The 17,588-nt window shown below is 40.3% G+C and overlaps 1 protein-coding gene across 13 annotated transcripts in view; it reads right to left on the reverse strand.

Moving 5' to 3' along the window:
• The window catches only part of EFCAB11 (EF-hand calcium binding domain 11), a 180,771-nt gene that overhangs the window by 70,961 nt on the left and 92,222 nt on the right, over window positions 1-17,588 (reverse strand). Inside the window, exon 6 of one of the 13 annotated variants that reach the window (XM_063651985.1) lies at window positions 11,672-11,741. The exons of 11 other annotated variants lie outside the window; for them this stretch is intronic. In XM_063651985.1, coding sequence (XP_063508055.1) covers window positions 11,675-11,741 — 67 coding nt within the window. In that variant the 3' untranslated portion in view covers window positions 11,672-11,674. Of the gene's footprint in view, window positions 1-10,444; window positions 10,536-11,671; window positions 11,742-17,588 lie in introns of all 13 variants that reach the window. One more of the 13 variants, XM_054449882.2, reaches the window with a different exon arrangement.

Raw genomic sequence — 17,588 nt, forward strand, 5'->3', positions numbered from 1 at the left:
TTTGGCTTCAGGATTTCTTTATACTCTTAAAAACTGAGAACTCTAGAAACTTCTGTTCATGTAGGTTATATCAACAATATTTACTATACTAGAAATGAATATTAAAACTGAGAAAAATTTAAAATATTAATTCGTTTTAAAATAAGTTATTTGTGTTTTAACATAAACATATTTTTAAGAAAACTCATTTTGCAAAACAAAAGTAAGAAGAATATCATGATTTTACATTTTTGTAAGTCTTTTACATGTATTCCCTAATAAATTGTAGCTAGATTCTCTCCTGCTTCCGAATTTCCTTTGTAGAGATACGGCTGTAGTATATAAAGAAAAATATGGCCTCACATAGATTCATAGTTAAAAAGGGGAGGAGTATTTTCATAGTCTTTTCAGATGACTGTAGATACTCTTGTGCTACACTATAACTCAGTAAGTGGTATTTTCTTAAAGACTAGCTGCAGTGTAGAATTTGAAAACATATCAATTAACTTTTCATACTTTATTATGTTAACATATATTGGGGCATCTTATACTTGCAATGGATCTTTTATCTAAGCAAAATTCATGATTTTGTAACATCTTACACTGGTCATCAAAAAATATTTATTCACTGACTTAAACGGATCTTCTAAACGTTAGCACATTTCATTATACACTATAAAAACCATATTTAATATCACCACTGAACTCATCAGAAAAGCCTTCATGTATTGAGAAACTGTCAAGCTCACAGTGGTGAACAGAAGTTTCTCAAATTCTAAATTTCACTTGAAAGCTTGAATTTTATCATTGGCAACAAATACTGTCAGTTGTTTTCCTTGAAATGACAGGCTCACTCCGTTCAGTTTTGAGAAAATGTCGACCAAATACTAAAGGCTGAATAACAGTAGTTTGTCCGTCAGTCACTCTTTCAAATAAAAATGGTATTCCAGTAAAATAGTGGCCACTTCTGATTTCAACTTAAACAATCATGAAATCCTTTTCCTGGAGACAATCTTTGTGCTTCAGTGTATTACAGAAATGCTGTATGGATACTTCCCAGAATATTAAAAAGATGTGCATTTGGGGATTGCGACAATAAAATTAATACTTTTTAATATTTCCTTCAAAATATTCTTAAGTGAGACTGACAATTGTTTTAAACTGTGAGGGCAAGGGGGTGATGAATACAATGATTATGACTATGGTTTTTGCTACTGTCTTCAGGCTAAAATTGAATGAAATAATTCATACAATTTTACTTACCATTGCTTTTGCACCATCAATGCAAATGTCAATGGTGCCTTAATATTGTGAAAACAGTTTTGACCTCACAGACCCCTGGCGGCCCTGGATCACATACAGAGAACTGCTGGGTGGATGAATGAATATATGGAAGGCCATCACTACCCAGCTTAGATGCCTGTGACAATGCTGCCTGGGGCACTGGCCCTATGTCTGAAATCCAAGCTAAGCAACTTCTGCATGGCTAACACTTCCCCCAACCTTCCTCACTCTCAGCCTTCCCAGTCACTTCCTCCCAGCCACATCTCCACACCTGATACCTGGTTTCGGCTCAATCCCTGGGTGTTAACACCTAGGCCTTAACAAAGACCTGGTTGGAACTCAATTTCCTGGCCTCATTTTTGTAATTCTTTCTGGGACTTGGCTTTGGGTATCAGCCCTCTGGCCTCAGGCCCCATGATCAGGAGTAAGGTAAACCCTCCTTGGTGTTGTTTCTGGAACACTATGAGGTAGACTGCCAGGGGGACTTCCAGCTCTGTATCTAGCACCATGGGTGTGTTGGAGGACGCAGTGAGGGGAGGGGGCGGGGTTATAAGGATTAGGTATTTGGTATAAATTGATATTGTTTAGGAATATATCTAACATTAAAAGTAAAAAAATCTGTTTTGTTGTTTTACACTTTGCATGATGAAGTGACATATTCTTTTACTCTTGCAAATAGGGGTTAAAAAGTCTTCATTTGGTTAATAAACATAAGCTAAAGAAATACCTAACATATTACAGTTTTTAAATTATGTGCTCATCCATTTCTCTTCCATCAGTACTTTCTGAATATGCATCATGAGTTCATCCAAGTAAACGGATCATTTAAATATAAAAGTTAGAGTTAGGCATACCACAGGACAAGGTATCATTTTCTGAAAGTAGCTTTCAGTAAATAGCAAATTAATTTAGAAACAAATTAATATGATTTTCAAGGAGGTCTTAAAATTGAGTTACTCATTTTATCATTATAAAAGAAATGCTTTCTTCTCCTTGCATACTTCTTATATTACTTTCTAAGCATTCTTGAAATAAGGTTTCAAACTAAGATTTCGACGTCAGCACAACAACCTCCTTGCACTTTGAACAGCCAAGTGCCATCACAGTGATGTGTCTATGTGAAACAACCCTCTGGTATTTCCAAGAGTCAATAGTGGAATGAAACGGCTCTCATGCCATTCTTCAGCTCTCTTGTAAGGAGTGCCCAGAGGATTAACTTCTGTGGGGCTTTGGGAAGACATCTCATGCTGCCCCTGGCAGTGAAGGGCAATGTCTTAGGTGAGCAGTACTGTATGGGGTGATGGAATGCCCAAAGGACACTGTGATTCTGTGCTTTAGGGAGAAGCAGGCTGAAGACGGACAACGGGGAGACGGATGCGCAGTCGGGAGTCCTGGGTGGAGTTGTGCGTCTCTGGACAGGGGCCCCAGGGTGGCTGCTTTCCTCTTCCTTCACAAACAGGAATACACTAACCTCCAAAATGAGGCTGACTTAGGTCTCCCCAGCATCGACAGGCAGTTTTACAGAGTTAGTATCTCAAGTTCTAGACGCAAATTGCCCTGATTTGAATATTGGCTCCATTGTTTACAAGCTGAGTGACCTTGGGCAAAGGACTTAACCTCTCTAATCTTCAGAGTCCTCATCCATAAAATACACAGAGAAAGTGCACCTATCTTGCGGAGTTATAAGTGTATAAAGAGATAATCCACATAAAGTGCTTAGCACAGTGGCTAGCATGCAGTAAGTGCTTAACAAATGACAGCTATTAGTATTATTAGCATTATACTTCTGAAAGTGTAAGCTGTACATCCTCTGGAAGAAGAAGAAATGAACCCAGGACACTTCCCCTACCAATCTCAGGACGAACATACTAAGAAAAAGTTGAAGATTCTATCAGATTTCTTGGACACCAATGAAAGAACGTCACTAACCATGAAGAATGTTTCCATCATAATGGGGAAGGACCTCTTTAGACATAACATTTGGATTATTAACAAAGTATTATTAAAAAGATGTAGTCTTACTAGTTGGGAACTCAAAAGGATACCAGTGCAAGGTCTCAACCACGACTCCATGTTTAGTCCCTTCAGCTCTTCAATTCTGATGAATTCACCTTCACTCCGCTTCAAAAATTGATCTCTAATGGCAGGGCCAGGGACATCATCAGCTACCCAGGCTTCTCTGAACATGAATTGATCAATATCAAGAATACCATGCACAACTCCCTGTACTCACAACTCAATTCTTCGTTTACTCCCAACTTCTCTTCAGCATCTTTGAGACTCCCAGGACATTGGCCCCTCTACATTCTCTAAGTCTATGAATGGCCTCCTGGTTTTAATTATTCTCTTCCTAGTCTGCAGCCTACGATGCCATGACTTTGGTCATACTGATGACTGTCTTTAGTTCTCTGCCTCCTTGATCTTCTATCACACCCAACCTAAAAAGCCCAACCTTGACGTCAATCCAGTCATAATTCTTCTACCAGGCTTTGGATCCCATCTCTCCTATCTAAGGAAGGGTCTTGCTTTTTTCAATCATATTCCTTTACTTCTACTATTTCTGCCCAACACATCTATGTCTTAAATATCTCCCTGGATTCCAAGTAGCTTATTTAGCACCTCATTCTTCAAAAGGAATTTATACCAGTTTTCTCCACTTCCTCATTACCAATTTACTTCTCAACCCAAAGCAATCTGGCCTTTGCCTTCCTTATCTTGCCCAAGCTGCTTTTGTTAAAATTATCAATCCTTTTTATATTGCCAAATCCAAATAACCTTTTTAAATTCTTACCCTTTTTGATCTCCTGGTGGCATCCAAAACTGCTAATCATCCCTTCTTTCTCTAAACTCTTACCTCACCTTCAAATTCAGTGTTGCCCAGAGTTGCATCCTTGCCTTCTGCTTTTCTGATTCTATAGATTCCTCCAGTGTTACCTCATTCAAACCTAAGACTTAAACCACTGAGAACACTCACAAACTGACACCATGTAGCTCAGATGTCTCTGCTGAGTGGAGGCCCATATGCACACTGGTTAAGAATGTAGACTCTAGGCTGGGTGTGGTGGGTCACGCCTGTAATCCCAGAATTTTGGGAGGCAGAGGCGGGCGGATTACCTGAAGTCAGGAGTTCAAGACCAGCCTGACCAACATGGGGAAACCCCATCTCTACTAAAAATAAAAATACAAAATTAGCCAGGCATGGTGGCACATGCCTGTAATTCCAGCTACTCAGGAGGCTGAGACAGGAGAATCACTTGAACCTGGGAGGTGGAGGTTGCAGTGGGCTGAGATTCCACCATTACACTCCAGCCTGGGAAACAAGAGAGAAACTCTGTCTCACAAAAAACAAAAGAAAAGAAAAGAAAAGAAAAAAAAGAAAGAAAAAAAAAAAGAATGCTGACTCTGAATTCAGACAGACTTACCTTTCAAATTGTCTTTGCATTTACCAGCTGTCTGGCCTTGAGAAAGATACTTAACTTAAAACTCAGTCTTCTCAGGTTCAGAATGAGAGCAATCATATCACTATACAGTTCTTTGGAAGATTAAACAAAATAATGTATGTAAAGCACGTAGTTAACAATCAATAATGTTAGCTATTGTTGTTATTATAGGATTCTCTACCTAAGCTCTCCCAAAGTAACTCAAACTTTACATATTAAAATATCAACTGAATGCCCTCATGCTTCTCCTTTTATTGCAGTAATAATCATAATAGCTCTTTCAAGGATTAATTTCTATCACTATCCTGTAAGTTAAATATTAGTGACCTCATTTCACATATGAGGAAACTGAGGCTTAGAGAATTACTCTGCTTGAAATGGCAGAAAAATGGCAGTTAGGATTCAAATCTTGGTCCTCTGACTCCAAAGTTTATGATGTTTGGTACCGATATATGACTTCAGTGTTCAATTCCCAAGCCAAAACCCAGGACATTTATTTTGGACTTCTTCCCTCTCACTCAGCTACATCTAGTGGTGTGCTGCAGAACTGGGTCGAATGAAAAAAATCTCTGATTTGTAGCATTTGCTGATTTCAAGCTATGAAGGTGACATTATTGAAAAGATGGGCAGAAATGTCTTGAGAGCCTGCATAGGTCAACTCCAGCACAGCACTTGATCCAGTAAGCCCCCAAATCCTCTTAATTTGTATATAGATCATTTGGTTGAAAGCCATTTGCCAAAACCAACTTAGTCCAAATCAAGTTGGTGAAAGCAACACTGTGTTAAAACAATCTGGTTGAGGCTGGGCACAGTGGCTCACGCCTGTAATCCCAGCATTTTGGAAGGTCAAGGCGGGCGGATCACTTGAGGTCAGGAGTTCAAGACCAGCCTGGCCAACATGGTGAAACCCCGTTTCTACTAAAAATACAAAAATTATCTGGGCGTGGTGGCAAGCGCCTGTAGTCCCAACTACTCAGGAGGCTGAGGCAGGAGGATCGCTTGAACCTGGGAGGCGGGGGTTGCTATGAGTCGAGATGGCACCACTGCACTCCAGCCTGGGTGACACAGCGAGACTCTGTCTCAAGAAAAAATAAATAAATAAAAATGAAAATAAAGCATTCTGGTTGAAAAGGAATAACGTTCCTATCGGCTGCAGATTTTTTCTCTTTTTGTCTTTTTTTCCCTCTACTTTTTCCCTAAATAAATGTTGGCCAATTAGTCCCCTGGATATCCAACTGCAGGCTATTAGTTCCAATGTTTTAACCTTGTGAACCTCCACTCCCACTACCCTTCACCCTCCATGGTCCAGCTTTACTGTACATCCTTCGGTTCTCACAAATGTGATGGTTGCTTCACCTCTAGGCCTGTGCCCGGGCAGTACTTCAGCCTAGAATGTCTATCCCTCCACTCCACCATCTTTGTCTGGCTGACTCCTGTCCCTTCACTTTCAGTTTAGGCATCAGCCATGGGAAATTACTTGGAACAGACTAAATGTGAAACAATGGGAATTAGATTGGAAGAGTACAAATGTCCAACAATTGGCAGATTGTGTAAATGAACTGCACTAGTTTTCAAAACATAGATGGTGTAATCTATTTTGGTAGGGAAGAATGCACATCTACATGGAAAAGAATCTAAGAAGTTAGTGTCCAGGGGGTTTTGCAGTGGTTTTCTAAATGTGAGTGGGATTGTGGGAGGTTTCTTTGCTTGTCTGTAGCTTCCATAATAAGTATGCATTGCTTTTGTAATAATGAAATCTGTTTTTTTTTTATTTTGGTAAGATACTCTTATTGCTAAGATCTTGGTATTCCACCTGTTCATTATTATAATCAATTTTGGACAAGGATTACTGGCTGACTATTCGTTGGACAGAAAAAGAACCTAGAAAATAATGGAAAACAGGTCATATTTAAGAACACATAAGTCATCACATGTTGCACAAAAATGACCAGAAATGAAGAAACCAGATACCCAAGAGATTAACTTTCAACTGAAGTGTAATTTCAGCAGGATTAATGGGTTAACTAGATTATATTTAGCTAAATTCTATGCTATCATTAACTCTACCACCTTGAGAACTCTAGTGAATCTTTTATTTTCTCTGTGCCATTTCTCTTGTTCTCAGGTTAGGAAAGCAATCCAATCTCTTAGGGTACACAAGCCCCCTAATTACCATCAGAGCTCTACCTAGATATTGGCATCTCTTCTGCCACATGTTCCTCTCCTCCCCACCACTACTAGACTACCCCCTGCCTCCCGGCGAGCCACGTGCTCTCTGCTGCAGTGATACAAATTTCACGTTCCTAAATGTGTCATGTGGTTTCAGTTCTCTAAGCTTCTGCACATACTATGTTCTCTGAAATGATTTTAGAACATATGGTCCTGCGCGCGCGCGCACACACACACACACACACACACACACACACACACACACACACAGTGATATGGTATAATTAATATTAGCACACCATGGAGTATTAATATTAATCCTACCTGCCTTATAGACACCATGTGTCTTCCTTACCTTGGCATTCTGAATGTTTCTAGACTGTGCGACCCAAAGTGTGGTCTGCTCACCAGTAATATCATATGGGAGCTTGTTAGATGCTAATTTTAGGTCCTACCACAATATCTACCGAATCAGAAACTCTGAGGATGGAGCCCAGGAGGGACATTTTAAAGGCCTTCCAGGTGATTCTTATGCACATAAAGTTTGAGAGGCGCTGCTCTGCATAATTGTTAACATTGCCTGGATGAATTAATAGATGAATAAAAACTTGGGAAACTCCTTTACATTTGTTTTAAACCTACCTCCATTCTAAGCCCTTGCTTTTGTATGTGTAAGTCCAGATATGTATGTATGTGTGTGTATATGAATTAATGAATCAATAACCAATCTTGTCAAAATGTCCAGTGAAATTTTACTTAATTATTTGATCACTGTAGGACATTTAACTTTCTCCTCTAAAAAGGGAAAAGAGGAAGTTAATAGAGGATTTCACGCTACAGGGCCTCATTTATTATTAGTTGGTTAGTGGCTTCTTGGGATTCTGTAAGCTAAATCTGTATTATAATTCCTAATTTTGGAAGGAGAAACTGAGCCCTAGGAAGTTAAACACTCAGTATCTTGCCTAGGACCACACAGCAATTTAGTGGGAGGCCTAGGCCCAGGCTGAACAGACTCAGAATTCCAATTTGTTGCTCATCCACTGAGCCAACAGTGTTCCTCTACCTTTAGTTATATTATAGGAATTAACTTACTAGACAGCCCGTGGAAGGTTACAGTAAACACTTTATTTTGTGGTCAGGTAATTAAATGTGTAAAGGTCCCTTACCTTCTATCCAGCCATTACCTATAGGACATTCCCATTTGGCCAGAAGTGATTTGTTGGCTTTGTAATATAGGCAGCCTTTGTACATCTCCCTCTGTAGCTGCTGAAATCTTGGCTTGCACCCAAATGCCCCACTTGGGTTTTGTTCAGAAAAGATTTCCTCCAGCTGCTTTATTTGTTCCACGATTACATGTATGAGCTTCCAGAATGTATAAGATCACAAGTCAAATGAAAGGCTTCAGCTCCCAGTTCACATAAAGAGATAAAATTTGAAACCAAGGAAACAACAAAACTTGGCTAAATGAAGGGCTAAGCATAAATGAGGCTGAATACTATTCCTGCTAAAAGGTCAGCACATGCTAAAATGCTCAAGGAAAACAGACACTATAGGGTAATCATAGGATCTTTGTGCTATATTTATGGTCACACTGGCAAAGGGATTCAGACTTCCCCTTTAGCACTGACAATTTGGGGCAAAGCAAGCTGAGAGAAACGAAAAGCAAATTTGGATCTAACAATAAACAAAACAACCATATAAACAGGGCTCCTGTTTTAAGAATTGGAAGACTATATCCCAAAATGAAATTTAGACATCCTGGAGATTGGCCATCACTCAAGTCAGGAGGCTTGGGATCATCATAAAGAGATGCGGGTCTAAGGCAAAAGGCTAAAGTAAAAGGAAGAGGGATAGCAGTTATTTGCAGCAGATGGAAGCGTCACCAAAGAACACGCAGAGAGAGACCTACAGGTCATAGCGCACGAAAGGAAGATGACCTCTAGTACAAAAATGGAGAATTTGCCAAAGGATACCAATGAATGCCAAAGGATACCAATGAATGCCAAAAGAGTCTTTGGAAATTTAAAAAGAAAACCTGAAGTTGGTTCCATGAATCTCAAAATAAATACTGGAAAATACTTAGGAGTGGACAGAGGCCCTAACATCAGTTGTGCTTCCAACACATCACACATGTTTATTTGCTGTGATTAAGTTTACAGGATTCAGGAGAACGCAGTCTTGTTGTATCATAGATGGGACAACTGTCATATGCAAAGAAGATCAAATACAATGAGACCTTCAGAAGATTATGCATAAGCTGTGAAGATACTCTTATTTGAAGCAATCTGGACCAGAAGTTAATCAGTTAATCTTTAAAAGTCTGTTATAAAGGGAAAACCACACACAAAATGGAGACACACTGTTGTGGATGCTGTAGTGTACCACTCAGATCCCCCAGCTGCTGGAGTGTTACCTGCTGATTGTTCTCAGCTAAGAACCTCCTGAGACTCACGCTCAGCCAAAGAAGTTTGCCTTGTTCGAGGTTATGCCCCTCCCCTGGGAAGCAGCCCACATCCAAGGTCTGATCAACACAGGAGGACAAGTTCCAATGGCCTCAATCTCCATCTGTGAGTCTGTTCCCCAGGAGCCCGGCCCAAGACACGTACATAAGTTAAATGTTTCATTTTAAACTTAAAATAAGTTTCCTATCTTGGTTTCCTGAAATTACGAAAACTTTACGACCACTGGGAAACAATCTCAATGTGGACTCTTCCTAGATGTTTTATTCCTCACACACCTCAATCTTTAACAGCTATTTTACCCGCAGCTAATGTGACATATTTTTAAAAGCTTTAACTGTATTAAAATATACATAACATTTACCACCTTAGCCATTTTTAAGTCCAGTCACATTGTTGTGCAACAATCGTGCAACCCACCCATCTCCTGTCCCCTGTCCCTTGTCCCCATCCAGAACTCTCCTCATCTTGGAAAATGGAAACTCTGTACCCATTAAACCCCAACTCGACTTTCCTACCTTCTCTCCAGCCCCTGGCAACCACCACTCTCCTTTCAGTCTCTACAAATCTACAGGTACCTTAATAAGTAATATTTCGTTAAGTCTTCCCATAGCCTTCAAAGTTCATTTTCAGGAAAAAGCTGCTGTCTTTTTGTACTTTTACATTCCATCTGTTTGCCTGATATTTAATTAAATTACATAATTACAATAACAAGTTCAACTGGCACAAATAGGCTTGGGAACAAACACAAGCAACAAATAACATAAACAGGTTTGGCAGCAAATAAACTCAGCTAATTGGAGTAGAAGTGCCTGAGCATACTAGAGAGAAGCCAGTTACAGTTCACCACGTTGCGGGCATTCACTGGACTGCTCGGCATAGGGTCTGGAAGCTTCCTTTAATCTGATGAATTGGTTAAGAAAGCTTCCTCTACTATATAAAAATATATATTGTTAGCATTTATTGAGTACCTACTATGTGCCAGGCATTGTGCTATGCACGTAACTTGCATTATGTCACTGAATGCCCATAATCCTGTGAGGTGAATATTACCATCATTCTCATTTCATGCACCAAGAAGCCTAGGCACAGAGAGGCACCTAAGCAACTTACCCAAAGTCACACCACTAGGAAATGGCGAGGCTGAGATTTTCAAGGCAACGTGATTCCAAAGCCTGTCCTCACTTCATCTGCCACACTGGCTCTTAAAATGAATATTAAATAAAAGGGATACCAAGAATAAAAATACAGAAGTGATCCTTTGTTTTCTATGGCATCATACAAAATGACAAAATATGTTACATCCAATTTCTTTAAAAGACTGTAATTTAACAAACAAGGGTGTACTTACATCCTCACAACAAAAGAATGTAGGTAGTACAATCCACAATTGTTATTTGTTTACATAGGAATGATTTCAGATAATTAAAGACAGAAGAGTTAGGCAATATTTGTAAGGAAAGAACTGAAGTCAGACATCTTAATTATGCTCTCAGATTAGCACAAGAAAGAGAATAAGCTACAAATGAAAAAATGGAAAGTTTATAGACTATAATAACAGCTAAATGTGTTACATCTCAGGACAACTCTTTGAATCAAAGAGAGGGAGAGAGAGAGCAAGAGTGCCAGCACATCTAAAATGATTCAGTCAGATAGCAAGTGCTTAATTAGAGAGGTCTCATTACAACCATCTGTATCAACACCCATATGGAAAAAGCCAAACTATGGTTTTAGTAGAGGTATTTCCCCCGAGAAGATAAGCATGAATTTGTGGTTGTCTCTCAAAAAAAAAAAAAAAAAATGACATCTCAAAGCAGATACAAACACATTTTTTTTAAAGAGGCATTTAAGATTGCCAAATCCTAATGAGTAAAAGCAAGCTCCATGTAATGGCCCATAGGAGAGCTGGGCAGAGAGAGGGGCCCGCATCCTACATACACGGCAATGTGGTAGCTCCTCTCCACATCCACTAGCAAGAGACTGCCCATTGCTCCCCTCCTCATTCAGAATACTAAGCTATAAAGACAGCAGCAGAGATTCCCAACAAAGCCGCACACAGCCAAGAAAGTCCTCTGCAGCAGTTGGCTGTTCTCAGTATCAGCAATCCATGAACTGGACATCATCAGATACATCCCTATGATCCAGCTGTCTCCCAGATGTCCCCAGACAGTTGCTCTTTCATGGAGCCATCTAACCTCAATGCACATTTCTTGATAAAATATCTTCCCTAATTGTCCAAAAGACGCCTTAAATACTTGAATACACAGCCCAAATTGCCCCCATAGTGAACCCCACACCTGCTCCTCCTCCCCTGTCCCCTGCCATACTGAATGGAGCTACCATTCACTCAGGATCCCAGGCCTCTTCAACTTTTCCATGTCCATCCACTGTGCATCCTGTCACCACGATCCTGTAGATTTAGACATGAAATATCATTTGAATGTACCTGTTCTTCCACCACTACTTTAGCTTAGGGCCTAGACTCTTGCAATGGGGCCTCTTAAGAGTGATCAGGAAGTCTCAGTAACTTGGTTGGGGGTTTGATACACAATCTCCTCATTTACTGAGCTCCAACTTCCTATCTAAATACCATGTTCAATTCCTGCATCACCCAGGTCAGAATCCCTGGAAAAATGGGAAAGAAAAAAGAGGACTTTCCCTTAGCACTTTAGGCATGAGGAATTTTCAGTGTCCCACTTACAGAATGAAGAATATCAGGTAATACCAAAAGTTCTTTTGTAGCCTGAATAGGACAGCTTCTTTTCTTTCCTTTTTTTTTTTTAAATAAATGTTAGGCCAGGTATGGTGGCATGCCTATAATCCCAGCACTCTGGGAAGCAGAGGCAGGAGAATCACTTGAGCCCAGAACTTCAAGACCAGCCTGGGCAACATGGTGAAACCCCATCTTTACAAAAAATACAAAAATTAGCTGGGCAGGGTGGTGTGCACCTGTAGTCCCAACTACTCGGGAGGCTGAGGTGGGAGGATTGCTTGAGTCTGGGAAGTTGAGGCTGCAGTGAGCCATGATAGTGCCTCTGTACTCCAGCCTGGGCAACAGAGTGAGACTCTGTCTCAGACAATAAATGAATACATTGTATTGTGTATATTTAATATACACAACATGATGTTATGGGATACATATCGATAGGAAAATGGTTACTATAGCAAAGCAAATTAACATATTCCAACTAACTATTGCACAGTTACCCATTTTTTTGTTTTTGTGGCAAAAATAGCTAAAATCTACTCATTTCACATGAATCCCAAATACAGCACAATTTTATTACCCATAGTGCTCATGTTGTACATTAGGCCTCTAGGCTTGTTCTTCTTACACATCTGCTACTTTGTATCTTCTGACCTGTATCTCCCCATTTGCTGGCATGCCCCCACAGCCCTGGTAACCACTGTTTTATTCTCTCTGTATATTTGACTGGGTTTTTGTTTTTGTTTTTTAGATTCCACATATAAGTGAGATCATGCAATATTTGGCTTTCTGTGTCTGGTTTATGTCACCCAGTATAAAGCCCACCAGGTTCATCCATGTGGTGACAACTGTCAGGATCACTTTTAAGGCTGAATAATATTCCATTGTATATATACACCACAGTTTCTTTATCCATTTGTCCAGCAATGAACTCTTAGGTTGTTTCTATATCTTGGCTATTGTGAACAATGCTGCAATTATCAGCAGATATCTTTACAAAGTGGTGGTGAATTTTATTTCCTTTGGGTATATTCCCAGAAAAGGAATTCCTGAGTCATATGGTAGTTCTATTTTGAATTTCTCTCTCTCTCTTTTTTTTTTTTTGAGACAAAGTCTTGCTTTGTCATCAAGGCTGGAGTGCAGTGGTGCAATCTTGGCACACTGCACCCTCTGCCTCCCAGGTTTGGGCGATTATCCTGGCTTAGTCCCCCAAAAAACTGGGACTACAGGTGCGTGCCACCACACCTGCCTAATTTTTGTATTTTTTTGTAGAGACAGAGTTTCACCATGTTACTCAGGCTGGTCTCGAACTCCTGAGCTCAAGCAATCCGCCCACCTTGGCCTCCCATAGTGCTGGGATTACAGGTGTGAGTCACCATGCCCTATTTTGAATTTCTTTAGAAATCTCCATACTGATTTCCATAATGGCTGTACCAACGTACATTCCCAACGGTCTACATGAGTTCCCTCCTCAACACCTTTGCCAATATTTGTTATCTTTTAACTTTTTGATAATAGCCATCCTAACAGGTGTGAGGTAGCATCTCACAGTGATTTTGATTTGCATTTCCTTGATGATTAATAATACTGGGCACCTTTTCATATACCTGTTGGTCATTTTTATGTCTTCTTTGGAGAAATGTCTATTTAGGACCTTTGCCCATTTTTAAATTGGGCTATTTGTGTTTCTACTATTGAGTTGTATGAGTTCTTTATCAATTTTAGATATTAACCTTTATCAGATATATGGTTTGCAAAAGCCAGCTTATTTTCAAGACTCTTTTATCCAATCAACAGACTGTTTCCTTTTGGCAGTCTCTTAAACTACAGTGATTCATTCTGGGCAAAGACAGAAATGCCTCCTAAGTAATTTCTCCTAGCTGAGAACTACACGGATACTACTTGGGGCTCCCAAAACAGTTCCCTCCTAGAGTTCTCCTGGGTGCATCTAAACTGAAGCAGAAAATATAGACCTGGCTTTGAATCTCAAACTCTGCCACTTACTAACTATGGGCTGCACTCAAGTTTTCCAATCCTCTGAGTGTTATCTTTCTTACAGAGAAAAAGAAGATAATGGTATTTACTTACAGGCTTGTTAAACTCAACCACAAACAATAAAAATCAACTAAGGGCCAGGCATTGCCTTGCTCATCTGGATTCAAAGATGCATTTCACAGTTCTGCCTTTTGGGCACTCCCAGTCAAGTGGCAAACAGATACAGACCAAAAAGTGCTATAATCATGATGCACGAAGAAGGAAAGACTGGTTGGAGGGTGAAGAATCCAAAGAGAACTTACTTGAAACAAGGTAATTATGTAAAAACATGGTTCCCGATGCCTGGCTCACTATAAATGCCTTTGGGTTGCTTTCTTTAACACCCTATGTGGGCTTATAGCTGTTACTGACCTGGTCTTTTTTTTTTTTTTTTCTGCAAGTTCCTATAAAAAAATCACCAATGAAATGCTGGATGGTCATTGGTTCCATTTTTGGAGAAGCTCCTGAGTAACTGTAAGATGCCTTCTCTGAAGCTCTGTCATATCTGGCACTTGCTCCTCTAATCCTAGGTGAATGCTGTGGAATTGGCCCTCACCAGTTCATCTGGAAACTGGGCAGCTTTCTTAAATTTCTTTCCACCTTCAATAAGAAGGCTTCTCAGAAACAAGAAGTTCTGAATTATAGTCTAGACAGGAAAAGTTTGTAGTCTGGTGTGCAGAGAGAAAATGATATCTTTTTATTCTAATACTTCATGATTTTTTTACTTCTGTATCTCACTATCTTATACAAGAGAATAAAAAGAAAGTAGGCCCTAGAAATAATAAAGTAGAAACCAGAAATTCTGATATCCAGCTTCTACTCACGGAGAAGAAACTAAATAAATAACTTGGATCACAGATGCTTTCAGACCCTGGACAAAGCATCTAAGGTAGCAAACAGAATCTTATGGTACAGGCTGTGGCAGTTTTAAACTACGTCCACAAATGCTTTGATGTTCCTCCCTTCAAGAGTGGAGCCTGACAGCCTTTCCCCTAAACGTGGGCACTGGGGCTACCTCTAGCCTCTCCCTCTCCTGGCTCTCTTGCCATGTGGTGAAGACAGTCAAGCTGCCCTGATGACAGGGCCATGTGGTAAGAAACTGAGGCCTCCTGCAGATAGGCACTAACTTGCCAGGCATCTGAGTGAGCCACCTTGGAAGCCTTCAGATGATCAATACCTTGACTGTAACTTCAAGAGAGGACATCAACTAGGACAACCCAGCAAAGCCACTCCCAGATTCCTGACCCACAGATACTGGAGAGATACTAAATGTTTATTGTTTTAATCAGCTGAGTGTCAGGGAAATTTGTTACTCGGCCACAGATAACTAACATGCAGGTCAACAGGCTAATAGGCTATAAATGATGAAGGGTTTGTTTTGTTTTTAGACAAGGTCTCACTCTGTCGCCCAGAGTGAGTGCAGTGGCGTGATCACGGCTCACTGCAGTCTCAACCTCCTGCGCTCAGGTAATCCTCCCACCTCAGCCTCCCAGGTAGCTGGGACCACAGGTGTGCATCACCACATCCAGCTAATTTTTTTTTTTTTTTTTTTTTTGTAGAGGCAGGGTCTCCCTATGTTGCCCAGGCTGGTCTCCAACTTCTGGGCTCAAGCGATCTGCCTGCCTTGGCCTCCCACTTGAGCCACTGTACCTGGTCAATGATGAGGTTTTTGCATTCAGGATGGCATAGTTTTCTTAGTTAAAAAACAATTCTCTTAATTGCTTTCTCTGGAGCACAGAAATATGATATACATAAGTGCGGGTGGTGAGACAACACCAAAAGTTCACACTAGTTCTCCTTTATTCAGCACTTCACATCCCTCACCCCAAAGAAAGAAACTGTAGTTTAAAATACTAGAATTATATGACTCAAAAAAGAGTGGTGGATTGTGACTTATTAAGAAACAATTTAAAATAAGGCCTATGGTAAGGCAGTAATAATGAAAGCAAATATCTTATCACGAAATTGTAAAAATCAGGCAAATAAAGCAGAGTAGTCCTAGACAAAATTATTAGATAACAATGAGCTCTGAATTTTATCAGATCTGGTGGTCTGGGCACTTACATAATTTCACTTATTTAAAACTATAACTTGGTATGGGTAATGTGAATTAGTCTTTAAAGGTCCAAGGTTTTAGATCTGCAAACAGAAGAAATGGCATTTTCCTCTCATTTATTATTTATTACTTTTCTCTAGAGTTAAATTCTCTTATTCACAAATATTTCTTGTATATCTAATTTCTGCCAGAATCAAAATGGGAATGAAATGGCAGAAACTATAGTCTGCCTCCTCAAGGAACTCAGAGGAGAAACTCGTGTTTCTCACATGAGTGTGACCTGTGGCGGAATTTTACAACAGGAATGTATAGGCCCATTTCTACAAACTCAAATGCCAAAGGCAGGGGAGTAGGGCCTGGAGATCTCTGTTTCTGATGCTCAGTCAGTGTGGTGAACCACCAGGGTGGACAATAATACAACACAGTCCATTTACTCTGTCATCAAATATTTACACAGCACCTGAGCTGTACCAGAGGTGCTAGGTGCCAGGGATGCCACTGTATGCCAAAAAAACAGGTAACCTGAGGTTAGGAGGGTAAGAGAGTTGGGCACATGAAGGGAGAGGTAAGGCTATTCCATCATAGACAGAGGAAACAGGGAGAGGAGGGTGCATGAGGAACACTCTGATCACGTCTGCAAATGTGGAGTCATACCATGCAGTAGGCTTGATTAGTGGAAGACAGAATACATAGTATAGCCATGCATTCCGAGCTTTTTTATTTGAATGAGACCAAATTGGCCCTCTGATACCATCTTCTCACTTCATTGCTGAGAAACTCTAGATGTTGACCTCCTCACAGTCAGGCCCCAAAGGAGGGAACAGAACCTAGGTCCTATGACTCTGGTTCTAACGTACATTTTCCTTTATTGGCTCTCTTTAGGACTAAAAGATATCTTCAGGGCCAGGTGCGGTGGCTCATGCCTGTAATCCCAGCATTTTGGGAGGCCGAGGCAGGTGGATCACCTGAGATCAGGAGTTTGAGACCAGCCTGGCCAACATGGTAAAACTCAGTCTCTACTAAAAACACAAAAACTAGCTGGGTGTGGTGGCAGGCACCCATCATCCCTGTTACTCGGGAGACTGAGGCAGGAGAATCGCTTGAACCCAGGAGGCGGAGGTTGCAGTGAGCCGAGTGTTGCAGTGAGCAACAAGAGTGAAAACTCCATCTCAAAACAAACAAACAAACAAACGTCTTCCGGAACCAGAACAAGGCCAAAGTACATTTCTCAACCATTCTAAAAAGCTTGTGTTGTTACTATAGGCATACTACTTCACATGCTGTCAATCTGGGGTGTTTTCAAAAAGATATAATCGACCAAGAAAAAGTAAGGTAGATGTGAAAAATGTCTTTGAAGCTATTTCAGTTGCTACTGTTAGAAAATGTTTGAATTTAAACTCTACTAGGCATAAAATAAGCTTATAGAAAACACTAGTTTTGGAATCTGAATCAATGACCCA

This window comes from Pongo pygmaeus, chromosome 15 (genome assembly GCF_028885625.2).
Source record: "Pongo pygmaeus isolate AG05252 chromosome 15, NHGRI_mPonPyg2-v2.0_pri, whole genome shotgun sequence".
Classification (NCBI taxonomy): domain Eukaryota; kingdom Metazoa; phylum Chordata; class Mammalia; order Primates; family Hominidae; genus Pongo; species Pongo pygmaeus.